Source organism: Ranitomeya variabilis, chromosome 4 (assembly GCF_051348905.1).
Source record: "Ranitomeya variabilis isolate aRanVar5 chromosome 4, aRanVar5.hap1, whole genome shotgun sequence".
Taxonomy (NCBI): Eukaryota; Metazoa; Chordata; class Amphibia; order Anura; family Dendrobatidae; genus Ranitomeya; species Ranitomeya variabilis.
Genome location: NC_135235.1, coordinates 525,143,306 through 525,164,415, shown reverse-complemented (window position 1 = coordinate 525,164,415; position 21,110 = coordinate 525,143,306). Strand labels below are relative to the sequence as shown.

At 43.7% G+C, this 21,110-nt stretch overlaps 1 protein-coding gene across 3 annotated transcripts in view; it reads right to left on the bottom strand.

Moving 5' to 3' along the window:
- ARHGAP23 (Rho GTPase activating protein 23) overlaps positions 1-21,110 on the bottom strand; it is a 99,359-nt gene that overhangs the window by 21,486 nt on the left and 56,763 nt on the right. For 2 of the 3 annotated variants that reach the window (XM_077252297.1, XM_077252295.1), the window contains exons 4-14: positions 18,813-18,911; positions 16,654-16,732; positions 16,492-16,546; positions 13,017-14,280; positions 12,603-12,758; positions 9,850-9,961; positions 7,784-7,841; positions 2,640-2,777; positions 2,173-2,466; positions 1,753-1,814; positions 898-1,022 (exon numbers count right to left, since the gene is read on the bottom strand). In XM_077252297.1, the coding sequence (XP_077108412.1) occupies positions 898-1,022; positions 1,753-1,814; positions 2,173-2,466; positions 2,640-2,777; positions 7,784-7,841; positions 9,850-9,961; positions 12,603-12,758; positions 13,017-14,280; positions 16,492-16,546; positions 16,654-16,732; positions 18,813-18,911 (2,442 nt within the window). The remainder of the gene's footprint in view (positions 1-897; positions 1,023-1,752; positions 1,815-2,172; positions 2,467-2,639; positions 2,778-7,783; positions 7,842-9,849; positions 9,962-12,602; positions 12,759-13,016; positions 14,281-16,491; positions 16,547-16,653; positions 16,733-18,812; positions 18,912-21,110) is intronic. The other variant, XM_077252298.1, reaches the window with a different exon arrangement.

Genomic DNA, 21,110 nt, shown 5'->3' with positions numbered 1-21,110 from the left:
AGGATTTTCTGTACAAGTTACATCAGGTGAAACAGAAGTTGTCAGACATGCAGAGGAGCAGACAGACACACAGACATTACACAATGCTACCCAAAGACTATATTCCATTATGATCTCCAGAAGAGCCCCTGCTTATCTTAGGTCTCGTTCAGACGAGCATATTAAATGTCAGTGTGCTGTCCAAATGCAAAACCGGTGACAGCGCACGGACTAATGCAAGCCAATGTGGCAGTTCACATGAACATTTTTACGCAAGAACAGAAAATTGCAGCATGCGCTACTTTAATCCGTTTTTCAGATCCAACTGGGCAATTATTAATGTGTGCGTAAAAAAAAAATCACTTATGGGTTACCATTAGTGATGAGTGAGTATACTCGTTGCTCGGGTTTGTTTTCCTGAGCATGCTTGGGTGATCTCCCGAGTATTTCGGCGTGCTGGGGGATTTAGTTTATGTCAACGCAACTGCATGATTTGCGGCTGCTAGACATCTTGAATACATGTGGGGATTCCCTAACAAGCAGGCAACCCCTACATGTACTCAGGCTGGCTAACAAATCATGCAGCTGCGTTGACATAAACTAAATCCCCCAGCACTCACAAATACTTAGAGACCACCCGAGCTTGCTCAGGAAAACCCGTGCAACGAGTATATTTGCTCATCACTAGTTACCATCCATACATCATCCGATTTTCATGGATCCATTGCAACTATTAACACAGAAAACTGTATTTCAATTATTATATTTTAAGTTGTTGATGTTTAAAATGCATACAATATGGATTCCATACAGTACTGAAAATCAGACACAAGTATGACATACTGTTCATATATGGGTGAAGAATCAGCTGTTGAAGAACTGATGATTTTGAAAATGCCCATCTATACCTGGCCTTACCTTTTACAGCAGTGTCCTGCTTGGGTGAGCGAGGGGCGGCCAGCCCTGTTGCCCATAACAGCTCTGAGCGAATGCCTAAACTTCGTGTCCCCTTAGGGGACATGTCAGGCTTGGCCCCAGTAATACTAAAATAAAAATAGGAGAATAGAAATATTAACCTTAAAGTGAATTTCCACTCATTAGTTATTTATTTAAAAAAAAATTAAGTGACACTCTAGTATACCCTTTCACAGAAGCATGCCCAGGACCTGTGTCTGCTCCATGCACAGCTGATATTGGCACTTTCATCCTGCAGCAGTTCTGCTGCTTTTTACCACTTCAGCACCACCACATCAATCTCTGACTGTGACATTTAAAGGGAACCTGTCAGCAGGATTGTGCACAATATCCTACACACAGTGTCAGGTGGGCGCCGTTATACTGATTACAATGATACCTTGGTTGATGAAATCCGTCTTGTGGTTGTTGTGTAATCTTTATTTTCAGTTTTGAGTTAATGATATGCTCGTGCTCTGGGGCGGCCTGTGGGGGGTTCCTCATGTGGGGCTCTGATTAGGTATTCATAATGCAGATTGCTGACCAGTCACTGATCCCTCACTGACCTGCCCCCTAGTTTACATAACACTGTGTGTAGGTTACTGTGCACAATCCTGCTGACAGGCTCCCTTTAAGTGGTGCAACAATCTGAGTTAGGAGGCCAACTGACCTTCATTGAAACACGTTAATAAAGTTCCTCACATTTTTTAGGCCGGCGGCAATAATGGAATTTATGTTTTCATGTTTGCACAACCCGGGATGGTGAGCGATAACGCATGCGCCAGAGAAAGTGTATTTGCAACCCTACTGTTATCTTACCTTACTTTGCGATAGTCATTAAGCTTCTTGTTAATCAAAGCATGACTGGCAAAGCCTGGGTCCTGGAATGGAGGGAGAGAAATTGGGACTTTTAGTATGATCACCAACATGTCGGTAAGATGCTTTACAAATTGCTATACATTGTATTCATTTTCCAAAATTCAGATGCTTCTTAGCCCTTTGTATATAACTTATTTATAAAAATGATCAAAATTACTTCAAATATAAATGTGAAGTAGAGAATGGCATTGTTGCAACAGAAGAATCTCCTGCGGCGGTGGTCATCTTATGATATAAAACCCTCTTCTCTTAGTGACTAATGCACAGATTAGTGGTCCACAAACTTCTTACTTTAATCCCTAGCTTTTTACCGTTTTATATCCTAAAAATCCGTCAAAAAGCAGATAAAAGCCTCCTTACCTCACCCTCATCCCGACTGTTTTCTCTGATGGCTTTTACCCAGCCCAACATATCATCCCGATCCTCTGCCTGAAAGAGATATTCACAGAAGTCAGGTGTCGTCAGCCGGAAGACGTGCTTCCTCTTGGTCTCGCTGTAAGAGATGTCCACCAGGCTTCCAAGGATGCTGATTGGCTGCTCCTCCTCACCTGGCCCCGGACCCCTTGTATCTGGGCGCTCCTTGTGCAAGAAGAGGAGGTGAGGGCGCAGGATGGAGTACACGCGTTTCCACTGACGGAGCCCGCCGCCAACCTTCTACAGGGAGACAAGAGAAGAATCACCATGATACAGAAGAACACACGAGGACAGTCACTGAGTGGCCACAAGACACGGAAAATGTGGAGAAGGAAAAAAAGCCTCCATATAAAACAGAGCAAGCAGTCACAATAAGTCTCCATGTACACTCCACAACAGACCCGCAGCCATACCTTGCCCTTATTGGTGAGAATCTGCTTATAGAGCAGCCAGCCTTCCCTGTGCACATCACTGAGCTCTGTATCTGAAATTTCAGAAGCTGAGTGCCGTTTTGACCGTCCATCCTCAGACGCAACCAAGCTATCCAAAGACTGCAAAGAATGAGAGAGATACAAGTTTATGGCACATTTTCGGCTCCAGCTCCAAATAAGTGACACTAGAAGAATAGTAATAAAGTTATAACAAAGCGGAAATTCCTGCAACAGGGACATTGGACAAATAGTTTTACAACTGCTTGTGGCCACTAGGTGGCAATCTGCTCTTCCTGGCCATGTGATGTCAGGACAACAGGACAGTTCTCTGGCCATCTACAAAGATAATGCAGGACATGTTCTTTTATAGGTTAGCAAGTGTCAAATAGGAAATTATACTGCTTACTGCGGAGCGATTGCTGAAACTTCTAAGAGACGGTGAACCGTGCTGAAATTTGAACTTTGCACTCTCACTTCTCAGGAACCAAAGTACCGTATATACTCGAGTATAAGCCGACCCGAGTATAAGCCGACCCCCCTAATTTTGCCACAAAAAACTGGGAAAACTTATTGACTCGAGTATAAGCCTAGGGTGGAAAATGCAGCAGCTACCGGTGAATTTCAAAAATACAAATAGATGCTCCATACCGTTCATTATGGCCCCATAGCTGTGCCATATAGTGCTCTGCACCATTATTGCCCCATAGCTGTGCCATACAGTGCTCTGCACCATTATTGCCCCATAGCTGTGCCATATAGTGCTCCGCACCGTCCATTATTGCCCCATAGCTGTGCCATACAGTGCTCTGCACCATTATTGCCCCATAGCTGTGCCATATAGTGCTCTGCACCGTCCATTATTGCCCCATATCTGTGCCATATAGTGCTCTGCACCGTTCATTATTGCCCCATAGCTGTGCCATATAGTGCTCCGCACCATTATTGCCCCATAGCTGTGCCATACAGTGCTCTGCACCATTATTGCCCCATAGCTGTGCCATATAGTGCTCTGCACCGTCCATTATTGCCCCATAGCTGTGCCATATAGTGCTCTGCACCGTTCATTATTGCCCCATAGCTGTGCCATATAGTGCTCCGCACCATTATTGCCCCATAGCTGTGCCATACAGTGCTCTGCACCATTATTGCCCCATAGCTGTGCCATATAGTGCTCCGCACCGTCCATTATTGCCCCATAGCTGTGCCATACAGTGCTCTGCACCATTATTGCCCCATAGCTGTGCCATATAGTGCTCTGCACCGTTCATTATTGCCCCATAGCTGTGCCATACAGTGCTCTGCACCATTATTGCCCCATAGCTGTGCCATACAGTGCTCTGCACCATTGCCCCATAGCTGTGCCATATAGTGCTCTGCACCGTCCATTATTGCCCCATAGCTGTGCTGCTGCTGCTGCAATAAAAATAATAAACCACATACTCACCTGTCTTGCTTGCAGCTACTCGGCGCCATCTTCCCGGCGTCTCTCCGCACTGACTGATCAGGCAGAGGGCGGGGCGCACACTATATGCGTCATCGCACCCTCTGACCTGCACAGTCAGTGAGGAGAGACGCCGGGAAGATGGAGACAGCGCCCGGCGTGTGGAACGAGGACAGGTGACTATGCGATACTTACCTGCTCCCGGCGTCCCGCTCCTTCCCCCGGACAGCTGGTCTTCGGTACCGCAGCCTCTTCCTCTGTCAGCGGTCACCGGCACCGCTGATTAGAGAAATGAATTATGCGGCTCCGCCCCTATGGGAGGTGGAGCAGCCTATTCATTTCTCTAATGAGCGGTCCCACGTGACCGCTGAACAGGGGAAGAGCTGCGGCACCCGGAGACCGTGGGACGGGCAGGGGGAGCGTCAGGATCGCCGGGACTAGGTAAGTATGCCTCAGCGCCCTCTTCCCCTCACCCGCCGACCGTGACTCGAGTATAAGCCGAGGGGGCACTTTCAGCCCAAAAATTTGGGCTGAAAATCTCGGCTTATACTCGAGTATATACGGTATGTAATGAACCTCAGCGACGAGAGACATCCTCACGATGCTGGTCGTCTCCACGCCTTTCTGCATGTCAGTAGTATCTGTGGTGCTTGCCTTTCATTCCTGCAGAATTCCTTCTTCATTTGTTGCCAATGTACAGATATAGTTTGGAGGAAAGTGTTTTCATTGTGAAATCTTATTGGAAAACTGAGTCCATAAAGACGTGTCAAAGTGAGTTTCTAAAGAGGAGGTCGAAATCAACTGTCCAAACTGTGCACTGAAGCCTTCTTTGAAGGCAGTGTAGTCTCCAAGGGACTGAGGCCACCAAAATCAGCCGATTTAAAGAGAACCCGTCACCAGGTTTGGCCGATATGAGGTAAGGCCACCACCTTTCAGGCCTGATATAAATTCTACAATGCTGTATATCTGCCCCCAACCCAACAGGCAAGACAAGAAAAAGATCTTTTATTATACTCACCTACGGGGCGTTCCGGTCCAAGGGATGTCACTAGTCTTGGTCTGGCGCCTCCCATCTTCTTGCAATACCGTCTTCCTTCTTGCTTCGTGTGGATGATGCGTCCCTGTGTCATCCACACAAGTCTCCGCGGCATCGCTCTCCTGCGCAGGCGTACTTCTCTGCCCTGACTAAGGTAAAGTACTGCAGTGCGCTTGCGCCGTGGCTCTTTGACCTTTCCCATTGCCTGGGCACTGCAGTACTTTACTTTGCCTTCAACAGAGCAGAGAAATACGCCTTTGCGATGCCGGTGAGACTGTGTGGATGACGTAGGGATGCATCATCCACACAAAGAAAGAAGGCGGATGGCATCGCAAGAAGAAGGGAGGCGCTTGACCTAGACCAGCGATGCCCACTGAACCAGACCGCCCCGCAGGTGAGTATAATAAAAGCTCCTTTTCTTCTCTTGCAGGTCGGGTTGGGGGCTTATATATAGCATTATAGAATACTGTATATCAGGCCTGAAAGGTGGTGGTAGAGTTATCTCCAGGCAGCATCCTCCCCAGAGCCTGGACGTGGTCATTTAAATAAAAGAAAGGCATGGATTTCTCTGGAATAAGACATCAGATTGCAGATATCAAGGTATCATGTTATTCAGCTCCCTATTACCTACATGCCCATTTAAAAGGCTTAGAAGGGTTGAAACTACGGACAGATTTTTAACACCGCCAAATTTTTCTCTTTGGGGCCATTTGAAAGGTCGAGTATACAGTAACAAGCCAAGAATACAGGCACTCCCGGAGAATATACAGCGATAAATTCAGGCTATGACCCCAAGACGTCCTGCAGAATACATTCAACAATATGAAACGCCGCTTGCATGTGTGCTTGGATAGAATGATGGACATTTTAAACACCTGCTTTAAAACATCAGTTTGTCAAGAACCAAAGGTCTGTACAATCCTAATTTCAGTCCGATAGATCGTCTCTTTTAGAAGTTACAGCAATTTTTCCAGGTAAAGCAGCAAGTGAATCACCCTGTATTATTACGGGTGACCCGGTCCATTTCTATTCCCTGTGTTCAGCTTGTGCTGGACACGGCAGAACATTTTTTGTGTCAGCACAAGACCACTAATTTCAGAGAAGGAGGCTGGCTAACTTTTCATTTCAATAGTTATGTCAGATCTCTTCTTTATCTTTGCTTAACCCGTGAGAAATGGTGGCTGGCCCAAATACTGAAATGGGCAAAGCCTAGTCTGTGTAGAGCACAAGCAGAATTTCAGTTGGGGATAGAAAGTAAGTTCTGCAGATTTTACACACATTTATTAATAACTTTTAGAGGGTAACACTGCTGGCAGACTCCCTTTCAATAAACTGATCGTTAACGCTGGACATTTACTAAAGGAGTCTTGACAGTGTAATAGAAATGTAGGGAATATAAAGAAATGCAGCAAGAGTAAATTCAGTAAATGATATCCTTGACACTAGCAGTGGGATATGGATAAAGAGAAAGCTAAGAAACTCCGTCAGATGATGTGTGGCTACCAAACTACATTGCAAGGTAGAGGACTTTAAAGTATTATTCCCAAGAAAACACGTTATCCCCTATGGAATAGGGGATACCGTAACTTGCTGATTGCAAGAGATCCAGAGTTTCATCTGCCAGGACACGCCCGGCAGTTCTGAATTAGAGGTTTTATAATCCCAAGAACCCCCTGCAGCCCCATCCTCAATGGAGCACAGGTGCATATGTGAGGCCACCTCTAAATTCATGTCTATGGGACTAGCTAAATCTTGCCCTTTTTAATTCTCATAGACAAAAAATGGAGCAGAGGTGAGCATGCGTGGCTTCTGCTCCATTTTTTGTCTATGGGATTGTTAAGTGCAGTGCTCAGCTAGTCCCATAGACAATGTATTTAGTGGAGGCCTCACATGTGCACCTCAGCTCCATTCAGGACAAGGCTGTGAGGCACCAATCTAGGGACAGCTTGGGGTCCCATGGAAAGAGGATAACTCGATTTTTTGGCAATAACCCTTTAAGACCTTTATAAAACATGTGGCTACAACTCAATTTTTACAATGTAGAGGAATTAGGCTTGATCCATTATGTAAATGTGCTATGGGTAGTCCCAGCCCCTGTAAGCGCTCCTGCTCCTCTTACTAAACCATTCTACTCCCTCTCCTTGACGTGTTACTACAGCTCACCCAACCATCAAGGTCAAAGGGTCCTATGAGGCAGGGTTCAGTAAGGAGAGCTGGCGGGCTTGCAGGGAGTGGGACCACCCTCAGGGCTCTTGTCAGCTCGCTTACATAATTATTAAACTAGTCTGCAGACAGGTGTGTGAGCATGTCCTCTACCCAGTGCTGTAGTCCCTTTAATAAATCATCTGATAGACTGCCTTTAAATCTCCCAGCATCGCTTGATAGCTCACTGTCCTGAAAGAGCGTCCTCTGGCAATGTCTATAATGGAAGATGTTCTTTCTACTGGAAAATCTAAAGGAATGAGTTTGAGGTATGACTACTTATAAATATATATGATCCATGACTAGCTATAAATTATGTATTTGTGAATATTAAGTGACACTCAACATCAGGGCCTCATATTAATAAATATGTAGTGTGAATGCAGCACATAACAGCGTCCACACGCAGATATTAACAGTAATTACAGCTACAAAATGCACGCTCACCCCATCAGTGAAGAAGCTCCGCAGCATCCGCAGACTCGGCACCCGGCCCACAACTCTCCTACGGTTGGAGAAGGAGACAATTATCAGATTACATGTCTAGCAGAGACATTACCAGCTTCCATCTCCTCTGTGTCTTGAGTGCATCTGCACTGCTGCTCACCTTCCTCACAACTGATGCACCCTCATACCATGTGCCGCAGGTCCTCAGACAAGAAGCAGTGCCACCGCTGACAATTCTACATCCGCCATCTAAAATCAGTCTACAAGATACTGCCCATCTAGGAGCTCCTCACAGAACTACTGAATCCTCACAGAACTACCGGATTCAGACCTCAACAAAATTATTTTCTTTTGTTTGCAATTGTCTTGTTTTTGGCACAGCCAGAAATATATATAGGAAGAGAGATGAATGCCATACAAAATACACTTTACTCTATTACACAGAATAGTTTATTGCATGACGCGATAATAACATAAAGTCAATGGTTAACACCTTGTTGGTGGAAAAGTTCTATTCAAAGGGTTTCTCTGGGTACATGATGTCCATGTCCTACCCTTTGGAGAGGTCCATTGGTGGTCCAATGCCAGGCAACCCCTCTAATCAGCAGTTATTAGTTCTACCTGAGGCCACATGTAATCACTGGACAGAGCTGCAATGCATATGCTCCATTCAACATGTAGCAGCCGCTGCCGGGTACTGCAGATCAGCTCTTAAATAGGAGCAGGTAATATGTAGGAAAAATGTAGAACTACAGCAAAGGGGTATTCCCATCTCCAAGATCCTATCCCAATATGTAGTAGGTGTAATAATAATAATAATATTAGAAAATACCTCCAATTAGAAACGTAGTATAGTTTTTCTAATTCGCTATGTCTCTTTCCTCATGTGCAGGCATTGCAGGACCTTAGGTATCTATGGTTATGACCACTGATATAGTGACAGCTATTTGGTATTGGTCGTAACCATGCATACCCAAGGTCCTGCAATAGCTGCACATGAAGAAAGAGACATAGCAAATCAGAAAAACTGTACTACATTTCTAATTGGAGGTAGTTGATAATATTATTATCACACCTACTACATTTTGGGATAGGATCTTGGAGATGGGAATACCCCTTTAAGAGAATATTTTTATTGAAAATCCATTAAAAATTCAATGTGGAATAGCATAGACATTTCTGACATAACGTTCTTAATTATTGCAATGATTAAGGACATTGTATGCTTTCCTTTGTATGTATGCTTTCCTTTGCTGCATTTCTACATGTGAATTCTTGTGGTACTACATGACTTTATCTGCGCATCAGGGATCCTTGTTCCATGAGTGAGCTAATTTTTTTTTTTATTGGACCTCAGAGAAATCCAGTTATCAATATGACTTTTCTGAGTCCATTCAATCAGACTGCTAAAGGGTTTTACTCATGAAGACCCTTACTTATGGTTGAAGGACAGCCACTCATTGGAAAATATTTGCCATAAAAACGACATTTCGCCTCTAGCAGCAGAAAAAGCGTCTGGCTACCTGCAGCTTAACTGACAAAATAAGCTGATTCTCATGGGTAGAAGAGCAGGACCAGGAACAATGAGGTTTCTAAATGGGTTATCCCCAAATAGACACCATGTTTGACAAACAAGACTTTAATAAAAAATAACCGGTTGCTCCAAGCCTAAAAGTACATTCTTCTTAGTGAACAGAAGACTGCACCATTTTCATGAATGGCAGATCTATGGTGGAAGGGGGTAGGAGGGATTGGCACTACATGCTATTGGTTTAGATTTATATGGCATTCATTGTCCAAAGGTTTACATTTTTTACTGGATACTGTTGTACTGAATTGTTGCGGTATCCTAACCTACACTGGCCAAACGTGTCCTATGACCTCTGTTGGGCTTATGTATCCCTATAGACATATTTATTGCATATGTGAATATGATGTCAACATCTAACTTGGCTGCTTGCTTATCCACCATAGAGTAAGATAAATGGTGTGCTGCAAACAAAATTGGCACGGGGCGCCGAATCAATCAAATACGCTCATCTGTGGTGAGAGTAGCCCACGCTTACCTTGGTAATCTCCCTTCATCACGGAATGTGTTGAGTCCATCATCACAAGATTTTGAGCGCTCAGTGGTGATGGCCAGAAGATAAGACGAACGCCGACTGGACTTAATGCTACCTAAATAAAACAGCAGAGAGAAGACATATGGGACTATACATGCACCACTGCAGAATGAACAATTAGATTTCACATTCACAGTACTTCTATGTATGTTCAAGTATTAAACTGTTAAACTGTAAAGCGCTGCGGAATATGTTGGCGTTATATAAATAAAGATTATTATTATTATTAGCATGAAGGAATCCTTTATGTACGAAAGGTGCCTCCTATGTATGAAAGGATAGGTTGATGTCTTCTATGTACCAAAGGTGGCTTCCTTCAATGTACGAAAGGTGGCTTCCTTCAGTGTATGAAAGATGGCTTCCTTCAATGTATGAAAGGTGGCTTCCTTCAATGTATGAAAGGTGGCTTCCTTCAATGTATGAAAGGTGGCTTCCTTCAATGTATGAAAGGTGGCTTCAATGTATGAATGGTGGCTTCAGTGTATGAACGGTGGCTTCCTTCAATGTATGAACGATGGCTTCAATGAATGAATGGTGGCTTCAGTGTATGAACGGTGGCTACCTTCAATGTTTGAACGGTGGCTTCAATGTATGAATGGTGGCTTCAGTGTATGAACGGTGGCTACCTTCAATGTATGAACAGTGGCTTCAATGTATGAATGGTGGCTTCAGTGTATGAACGGTGGCTACCTTCAATGTATGAACGGTGGCTTCGATGTATGAAAAGTTGCTACCTTCAATGTACGTAAGGTAGTTTCCATGTATGAAAGGTGGCTACCTTCAATATATGAAAGGTGGCTTCCTTCAATGTATGAAAGGTGGCTTCCTTCAGTGTATGAAAGGTGGCTTCCTTCAGTGTATGAAAGGTGGCTTCCTTCAGTGTATGAAAGGTGGCTTCCTTCAGTGTATGAAAGGTGGCTTCCTTCAGTGTATGAAAGGTGGCTTCCTTCAATATATGAAAGGTGGCTTCCTTCAATGTATGAAAGGTGGCTTCCTTCAGTATACGAAAGGTGGCTTCCTTCAGTGTACGAAAGGTGGCTTCCTTCAGTGTACGAAAGGTGGCTTCCTTCAGTGTACGAAAGGTGGCTTCCTTCAGTGTATGAAAGGTGGCTTCCTTCAGTGTATGAAAGGTGGCTTCCTTCAGTGTACGAAAGGTGGCTTCCTTCAATGTATGAAAGGTGGCTTCCTTCAGTGTATGAAAGGTGGCTTCCTTCAGTGTACGAAAGGTGGCTTCCTTCAGTGTATGAAAGGTGGCTTCCTTCAGTGTACGAAAGGTGGCTTCCTTCAATGTATGAAAGGTGGCTTCCTTCAGTGTATGAAAGGTGGCTTCCTTCAGTGTACGAAAGGTGGCTTCCTTCAGTGTATGAAAGGTGGCTTCCTTCAGTGTACGAAAGGTGGCTTCCTTCAGTGTATGAAAGGTGGTTTTTATGTCCTTTATTTCTCATATTTGACACAATTTTACACAAGGATTTATATAATTTATTTATGTTGGAATGTCTGATTGTGCCAGGTAAGGGCATCAAATAGCCAAGTCTAATCTGAGCCGCTTGCATCCTTAAATGATGTGGTGTCAATCCAAGGAGCACAAGCCTATTATTTCTAATGATGTATCTGGACATGCTGATAAAATGATAGCACTAGCAGCCAGAGCGTCGGTGGTATTCTGGGGATGCACTAATTTGAAGATTATCGGCGGAATGGACTCCCTAGAGATCTGCCCACTGTTCTCTCTAACCAGCTCAGATTTCAGCTTCTTAGTAGCCAGAAATTGCTGGGGAAATATGTTGGTTCGATGACATTCTCAGGAATTACACTTGTGTGTGCTTTTTCAACAACTCTTTAACAAATAAAAGAAAGACTCTACTGCTTTGCTATCATTTAGATAATTTCTGTGATAAAGCTAAGCAATATCATGACAAAATTGTCTCAAGTCAATGCACCCTTAAAGGAACAGTAAACCTGGAAATGAATGATAAAACTAAACAGGACATAATCTAGTTTCTGGTCAGTCTGCAGGATTTTCTGCATGTTCTTGAAGCCTTCTTGCGTAAATCCTGCAGAGCACAAATTTCAATAGTTCCAATTTATGCTGGGATATAGCTATTTAATGTGTATGGGGCCTTTAGTTATCAGCAGAACTATGTTCTTTCGAGTCCCCCATAAATAGTAAAGCTCAGCTCAGTTGAGCGCTCCTGTGTTCTCTATGACAGAGACGCTGTCAGATTCCCCCAAGAATTGGCTGTTGGAAATCTAACATGCCCCTAAGCACATGTAACAGTCGGATATCGACTGCTTCAGGAGACTTTAGTCCAATGTGTACAGGAGTCTTAAGAGCTAGGTCTTAGATGAGGGTGTGTCTTAGACAAGAGGCGTGGTTTACCAATCTTTAGGACCTACTGACATGCGCAGAGGGGAGAGGATCCTGCTGCAGGTTAATTGTGCTACAGTAAAAGGAGCAATATTTATTCCTTTGATCCAGACTCCACATCCCATACGTGTCCACAACACTGGGCACCTCAGGCAATGCACAACACCAATACTAAAATACAGCCCTGACTTCATGCACAATTTAAATATACTGTACTTTTAATACTTGTTTAACCATTTTTGTTCTTATGATTAATTTTCCCATATTGTAAAAACTTCAATAAAATAGCCAGTGAACCAGCATTCAAATAAACAATCAGGGCACTTACTGCAATCTTGTGAGTAATGGCGACCGATGGAAAAGCTAAATGTTGGGGAGGAAGGACTGTCGGAGATCACAGGGGCAGAGTTGATGGCGCTGGATACCACGCAAGAGGCAGGGACATGTTTGGCTCGTAGGTCAATGCTTGGACTTGTTGGCTCATCTGTAAAGAATTAAAATTAGAATGATGTAGATTTACTACCATACTGGATGTGTGAGAAATCCTATAACAAAAAATCTCATATGTAAGCCGACATAAGTCAAATGTTAACAGAGAGGTGTCCATGCAGGAGTGCTCATCCTCCTGCTATAATCAGATGGACCTGCTCATTGAAGAAAGGTCTATTATTGGAAAACTCCTTGAAGATTCACTGTCAGATAAACGCATTAGTAACAAACAAATCAATTAATGCAGTCTTACCAATAAAAGGGATCGATGCCAGAGGCTCCTCCGAAAATGGTAAGGGGGGTATCCTTTGCAATGGTTGTTCACTGTGTGTCTCCTCACTGCCAGCAGGAGAAGTTGAGTACTCCAAGTCTTTGCCTTCCTCAGGAAAGAGAACATTGACTTGGCGAGCAGCTGCCGGTGGCTTGCGACCTGATGGAGGCTTTTGCCTCAATACTACCTCCTCTCTTCTCTCCTCTGTGGCACTACTGTCATCTGTGGAGCTGACACTTACAGATGGCTCTCTCCTTTCTGTTGGGGATGGGGGAGAACTTGGATATTGAGCTGTCCGAAATGTAGGGAAGCCACTAAATGCAGTCTCCCTAAAGGAAAAAGCATGGAGCAGTTCAGTCCGACGCTGAAAAGATGGACTATAACTCCGATACCCAATGTACCCTGAATCCCCAGAATTAGAGTGCTGGGTTGGAGGCTTGGCTACATCTCTAGGGACAGATGGCACAGTCTGACTTACAGGTACACGTGACACTGCTTGTGTTGTCCGTGGGGGTCTGTCTGAAGTCCAAACATGGCGTTCATAGGGAGGAGATATTAAAGCATCCAACTCTAGTTTCTCCATAGATCTTCCATACTGAGCCAGAAAATTATCTGACTGCGCCCGATGACCCCAAGAATCATTATCAGGAGGATGGTGGAGAGTATCTTGTGACACACTATGAGGCCAGTTATTAGGATGGGAGAGTTCTCCTAGGCGATCTTGTGAGGCACTACGTCTTCTTGGGGGTAAAGCTGAACCCCTCCTACGAGGGGTCTGCTGGGACATCCAGTTGCACAGTGCTTGCTGTCTCTCCCAATGACTCACCCAGCGGGGGTTAGCTGTCTGCTCCCAAGAGTCTACAGGAGCTTTAATTGGAGGCTCTGGCTGATAGCGAGAAGTCCAACCATATGCAGAATTACACGGAGGGCCTGGTCCTCTGAATCTGTCAGATGAGGATGGTGACCCCATGTAGGGTCTGTGGGGAGGGAGAGGATTAGGAAGCGGTCTGGAATAACTGTCATGATGAGTAGGGCTGCTCCTCGGTACATCCCCATGTATGGGGCTTCTAATGGAAGGGAAGTCCTCATAGTTTGAGCGCTGTACTCTGGAGCTTACAGGATACCCAGGAGAACATTCAGGTGGCTGACTCCGCCATGGATAAAACACAGGTGGTGGCTCGGGGATACTATGTGCTCCTCCACGGTATGGCTCATTCCCTTTCAGATATGCATCTTGCGAGTACGCCTGAAGATGAAAATGGAAGTAAAAATATATTAGAAACTTGGTATGACTCCACGTAAAGCGGTAATGGTGTATTAAAAAATACATTTTAACAGGGTTGTCCACTATTAGACAGCCCCTATTAATGTAACCAAGGAGGCAAGAAAAAGAACAAAAATTGGTGCTCACCTTCTGGACTAGTGCCACTCCTCTGTAGTCAGTGCTGACTATGCAGAAGAGAGGCCAGTCCTTGAGGGGAATTATTTTTTTTATGTTGCCATTTCCTTGGGCCCATTAATAGCCACACATTTAAACTCACTCCTAGAACTGGTGGTGGAGCAGGAAACAAGGCAATAAATTGGATTTAGGACTCAAAATAATAGCCAGTGCACACCCCAACCGCAATGCACATAGGAATGCTATTATAGCGAATAGTGTCCTATGGATAGTGGTTATATACAGTGCCTTGCGAAAGTATTCGGCCCCCCCTGAAACTTTTCAACCTTTTCCCACATATCATGCTTCAAACAAAGATACCAAATGTACATTTTTGGAGAAGAATCAACGAGTGGAACACAATTGTGAAGTTGAACGAAATTTATTGGTTATTTTAAATTTTTGTGCAAATTCAAAAACAGAAAAACTCACTCCAGAATTTCATTGTGGATCTCTGAATGATCCAATGCGGTCTTAAATGCCTAATGATGATAAATATAATCCACCTGTGTGTAATCAAGTCTCCGTATAAATGCACCTGCTCTGTGACAGTCTCAGGGTTCTGTTTGAAGCACAGAGAGCATCATGAAGTCCAAGGAACACAACAGGCAGGTCCGTGATACTGTTGTGGAGATGTTTAAAGCCGGATTTGGATACAAAATGATTTCCAAAACTTTAAACATCCCAAGGAGCACAGTGCAAGCGATCATATTGAAATGGAAGGAGTATCATACCACTGCAAATCTACCAAGACCCGGCAGTCCCTCTAGCCTTTTATCTCAAACAAGGAGAAGACTGATCAGAGATGCAGCCAAGAGGACCATGATCACTCTGGATGAACTGCAGAGATCTACAGCTGAGGTGGGACAGTCTGTCCATAGGACAACAATCAGTCGTACACTGCACAAATCTGGCCTTTATGGAAGAGTGGCAAGAAGAAAGCCATTTCTCAAAGATATCCATAAAAAGTGTTGTTTAAAGTTTGCAACAAGCCACCTGGGAGACACCAAACATGTGGAAGAAGGTGCTCTGGTCAGATGAAACCAAAATCGAACTTTCTGGCAAGAATGCCAAACGATATGTTTGGCGTAAGAGGCAACACAGCTCATCACCCTGAACATACCATCCCTACTGTCAAACATGGTGGTGGCAGCATCATGGTTTGGGACAGCTTTTCTTCAGCAGGGACAGGGAAGATGGTTAAAATTGATGGTAAGATGAATGGAGCCAAATACAGGACCATTCTTGAAGAAAACCGTTTGGAGTCTGCAAAAGACCTGAGAATGGGACGGAAATTTGTCTTCCAACAAGAAAATGATACCAAACAAAGCAAAATCTGCAATGGAATGGTTCACAAATAAACGTATCCAGGTGTTAGAATGGCCAAGTCAAAGTCCAGACCTCAATCCAATCGAGAAACTGTGGAAAGAGCTGAAAACTGCTGTTCACAAACGATCTCCATCAAACCTCACTGAACTTGAGCTGTTTGCCAAGGAAGAATGGGCAAGAATTGCAGTCTCTCGATGGACAAAACTGATAGAGACATACCCCAAGCGACTTGCAGCTGTAATCGCAGCAAAAGGTGGCGCAACAAAGTATTAAGTTAAAGGGGCCGAATAATATTGCACGCCCAACTTTTAAGTTTTTGAATTTCCACAAAAATTTAAAATAACCAATGAATTTTGTTCAACTTCACAATTGTGTTCCACTTGTTGTTGATTCTTCACCAAAAATGTACATTTGGTATCTTTATGTTTGAAGCATGATATGTGGGAAAAGGTTGAAAAGTTCCAGGGGGCCGAATACTTTCGCATGGCACTGTATTTATCAAGACATTGAATAGATAGTATACATATATATATCATATTCCTCTATTTCTGAATATTGCTACGGCCTGGTCCACAGCACATTATATGCCCTCTATTTATCAAATACATATATAAGCTGTAAGCAACATATATGTTAGAGGTTATGATGGATGCATAACAGTGACATAAGGTGGCCATATGTAGCACTTACCAGCTGTAGTATGTCTTCATCCCGTGGCATAATAGAAAGCTCCAGCACATCATCACTGGGTGAAAAAAAATTACATAAAAATTTAATATATAAAACTGCAGTCAGAATTTGCCACAGTCATGCCCTTTCCGCCCACACCCTTCAATATGCCACACTTCACACCTGTTTTGTATCAGGGCAATGACTTGTGAATACGTTTTCCCGATTATGCTCTCTCCATTAACCTTTACAAGTCGGTCACCTGAAAAACAAACAGCTTGTCAACCAGGAAGCACAGATACAGGCTTAGGCCTAAAAATCTAAGGCCTCATTCAGATGTCTGTTTCTTACTTCTGTGTTCTACCCTTGATTTTCACAGATAGAGCAGGTACCCATAAGCCTATGGGGCTCTTAACAGGTCTGTGTTCCTGTGCATACTGTGCATCCATGCAAAAATCACGGAGACAGATCTCGCTTTCTACCGGTATCACGGATGAAAATTACCCATACAAGTGTGAAAATCACAGACAGCACATGGATGGCAGCAGTGGGCTCTCAGTAAGTAACCTTGTAGTGGGTAAGAGAAGATTGGTAGTTTCTTTATCTATATGCAGTAACCACTGATGACAAAAACTGTCACACGGACCCAACAGTGATGACACTCAGATCCAATGCTCTGATGACACCTGTACCATTTTGTTTGTTGTGAACAAACATGGATGTCTGAATGAGGCCGAAAACATGTTTTGTGTGTGGGGGGCACTGCAAGACCTTTATAGAGAGGTAATAGAATAGATTCATAGAATATATGGCGTGCCAAGAGATCCCAAGTTAGGTTGTTGGATATATTGGGGAATTAACAGGTACAGATGCAAAACCATTGGCTATTACTAAAATACCTTATCCCATCAAGGAAATGATTTGGGAATGTTGGTAACGGGGGGAAGGAAGATATATATGAAGGAAAAAGCCCTTAGTGAGTTCGAAAAACAGTGGAATAAATAGAAACACCTGGCATCATCATTTCAGAGAATCTGACAAGACTAAGAAGGCTGAAATGGGCAATTACGATAGATGGAGCAATACACGACTGAGGTACTACAGGTGTGAGGACAAGGGAAAAAATGCTCTAGAGCAGAGCTAGGCAAAGTGCTGCCGGATGAAGGGCTGAAAACAGTGGCTCACGGGCCGCACTACGCCCTGTCACCGCTATCCGCATCCTTGGGACACAGACAGCGGTGAATACATTGGTGGAGGACTGCATCACTGGCTCTTTCTTCCACCAATCAGCGTGCGATACAGCGGACGGGATGGTGTCACTTCATCACGCTGCTGCTGCGTCAGTGCACAGGAGACAGGAGCAGAGCGCCGGAGGAACGGGAACGAGGCAAGTATGTGGTGTTTTTTCTGTCTTTCATATGTGTATGGGATGTTTACATGTATATAGGAGGCTATGTGTGGGCTCATGCTGTATACAGGAAGGCTGTGTGTAGGGGCTCATGCTATACATAGAGAGGCTATGTGGGGGCACATGTCGTATATTGAGAGGCTATGTGGGGGCTCATACCATATATAAGGAGGCTGTGTGGGGCCCATGCCGTATATAGGGAGGTTATGTGACGGCTCATGCTGTATATAGGGAGGTTATGTGGGGGATCATGATGTCATGTATATAGGGAAGCTGTGTGGAGGCTCCTGCTGTATATATTGGGGCTGTGTGGAGGCTCATGCTATACAAGGGAGGCTATGTGGGGGCTCGTGCTGTATATATTGGGGGTGTGTGGGGGCTCATGCTGTATATAGTGAGGCATCAGCCTACATTAATTGTGCTCATTATTAAATGATAATATAAAATAATCCTAATTAATATATTAATATTGAGCAGAATAAATTTCAGATTACTGGTTCGGCCCTCCACAACAGTCACGGTCTCTCATGAGGCTCCTCTGGAAAATGTATTGCCCTCCCTTGCTCTAGAGGTTTAAAAAAAAAAAAATTTAAGAAAATAGGTAGATAAGAAGAAGACAAATTGGGGAGTTATAGGGGTAAAAGTGTGCTGATTATTGTTTTTCATATATGATTGTGATGTGTAAAGGAATAGATAACTTAGGACAAATGGAAGTTTACTGAATCTCAATGAAAAAAGATCTGATAAAAAAAACAAAGTAATTGCGGAAAAATTGAAAAGCGACAAAACACTAGTCAACCCTGAGGCAGTGTCTATATGAGTGTACAACATTGTGTCTATATAACATGGAGAACATCTATCCCTTGCTGCATACAACATTTAAAGACAACTCTCTAAGACTAGAATCACTTTCAACTCTTATCCCATCACCCACCAGTGCACAATCCAGCCTGCTGGGCAGGTCCACCTTCCTTCACCTGCTTGACAAAGATGGTGTCCATTGGTTCCAGACGGCCAGATGCAGAGGGATACTCTAAAATGCAGCACAAGAACATAGATTTGTAGATGGAGAAGGGTTAAACTGCTCAAGGAGAAAGAAAACATTTTGAAGATAGCAAAATCCTATAACTAATCCAATCTAATGCACAGAAGCAGGAGTGCAGCCAATACAAAGTTACATACAGGCGTCATAGACAGTCTATCCAGCCAATAAAACTGAAGTTGAACTCTCCTCGGCCTTAGGCCGGCGTCACACTCAGCGTATGTAAATACGGTCCGTTTTTTACGGCCATAATACGCAGAAAAGTCCCCAAAATAGTGATCCGTATGTCATCCGTAGGCAGGGTGTGTCAGCGTATTTTGCGCATGGCATCCTCCGTATGTAATCCGTATGGCATCCGTACTGCGATATTTTCTCGCAGGCTTGCAAAACCGACAGCTAATGGATTTATGTGCTCAAATGTTCGTTAAAACATATATACAGTATATATATATATATATATATATATATATATATATATATATATATATATATATATATATGTCATTGAGACACATATATATATATTCTGTATTTATATTTAATTCAGCGCGATATATGTGAGAAGCCGGTAATTCAATTGCCGGCTTTTCATTTCTCCTTCCCAAACCCGACATGATATGAGACATGGTTTACATACAGTAAACCATCTCATATCCCTTTTTTTGGCATATTCCACACTACTAATGTTAGTAGTGTGTATGTGCAAAATTTGGGCACTGTAGCTTGTAAAATAAAGGGTTAAATGGCGGAAACAATTGGCGTGGGCACCCGCGCAATTTTCTCCGCCAGAGTGGTAAAGCCAGTGACTGAGGGCAGATATTAATAGCCTAGAGAGGGTCCATGGTTATTGGCCCCCCCTGGCTACAAACATCTGCCCCCAGCCACCGCAGAAAAGGCACATCTGGAAGATGCGCCTATTCTGGCACTTGGCCTCTCTCTTCCCACTCCCGTGTAGCGGTGGGATATGGGGTAATGAAGGGTTAATGCCACCTTGCTATTGTAAGGTGACATTAAGCCAGATTAATAATGGAGAGGCGTCAATTATGACACCTATCCATTATTAATCCAAAAGTACGAAATAGTTAATAAAACACACACACATTATTACAAAGTACTTTAATGAAATAAAGACACATGTAATATTTTATTAGACTCTTAATCCACCTGAAGATCATCGTCCTGAAACAAAGTTAAAAAAACAAACAACAATATTCCATACCTTCCGTCGTTATGTCCCACGATGTAAATCCATCTGAAGGGGTTAAATCATTTTACAGCCAGGAGCTGTGCTAAAGCACTCGCTCCTGCCTGTAAAACCCCGGGTACTGAATGAAAAGCAGTTTGATCTGTAGTTACCTTGAGTCGCGGTGATGCGCCCTCTGCTGGATGTCCTCATATGAACTCGAGCGTGGGAACTTTTCCAAGGCTCCAGTTCATGAGGACATCCAGCAGAGGGCGCATCACCGCAACTCAAGGTAACTACAGATCACCCTGCTTTCCATTCAGTACCCGGGGTTTTACAGGCAGGCGCGAGTGCCTTAGCACAGCTCCTGGCTGTAAAATGATTTAACCCCTTCAGATGGATTTACTTCGTGGGACGTGACTGATCATCTGAAGGTATGAGATATTGTTGATTTGTTATTTTTACTTTGTTACAGAACGAGGGTCTTCAGCTGGATTAAGAGAATAATAAAGTATTACAACAACCTGTGTCTTTATTTCATTAAAGGACTTTGTAATTATGTGTGTGTGTTTTATTAACTATTTCGTACTATTTGATTAATAATGGATAGGTGTCATGATTGATGCCTCTCCATTATTAATCTGGCTTTATGTCACCTTACAATAGCAAGGTGACATTAACCCTTCATTACCCCATATCCCACCGCTACACGGGAGTGGGAAGAGAGTGGCCAAGTGCCAGAATAGGCGCATCTTCCAGATGTGCCTTTTCTGGGGTGGCTAGGGGCAGATGTTTGTAGCCAGGGGGGGGGGCAATAACCATGGACCCTCTCTAGGCTATTAATATCTGCCCTCAGTCACTGGCTTTACCACTCTGGCGGAGAAAATTGCGCGGGAGCCCACACCAATTTTTTCTGCCATTTAACCCTTTATTTTAGCAGCTACAGTGCCAAAATTTTGCACATACACACTACTAACATTAGTAGTGTGGAATATGCAAAAAAAAAA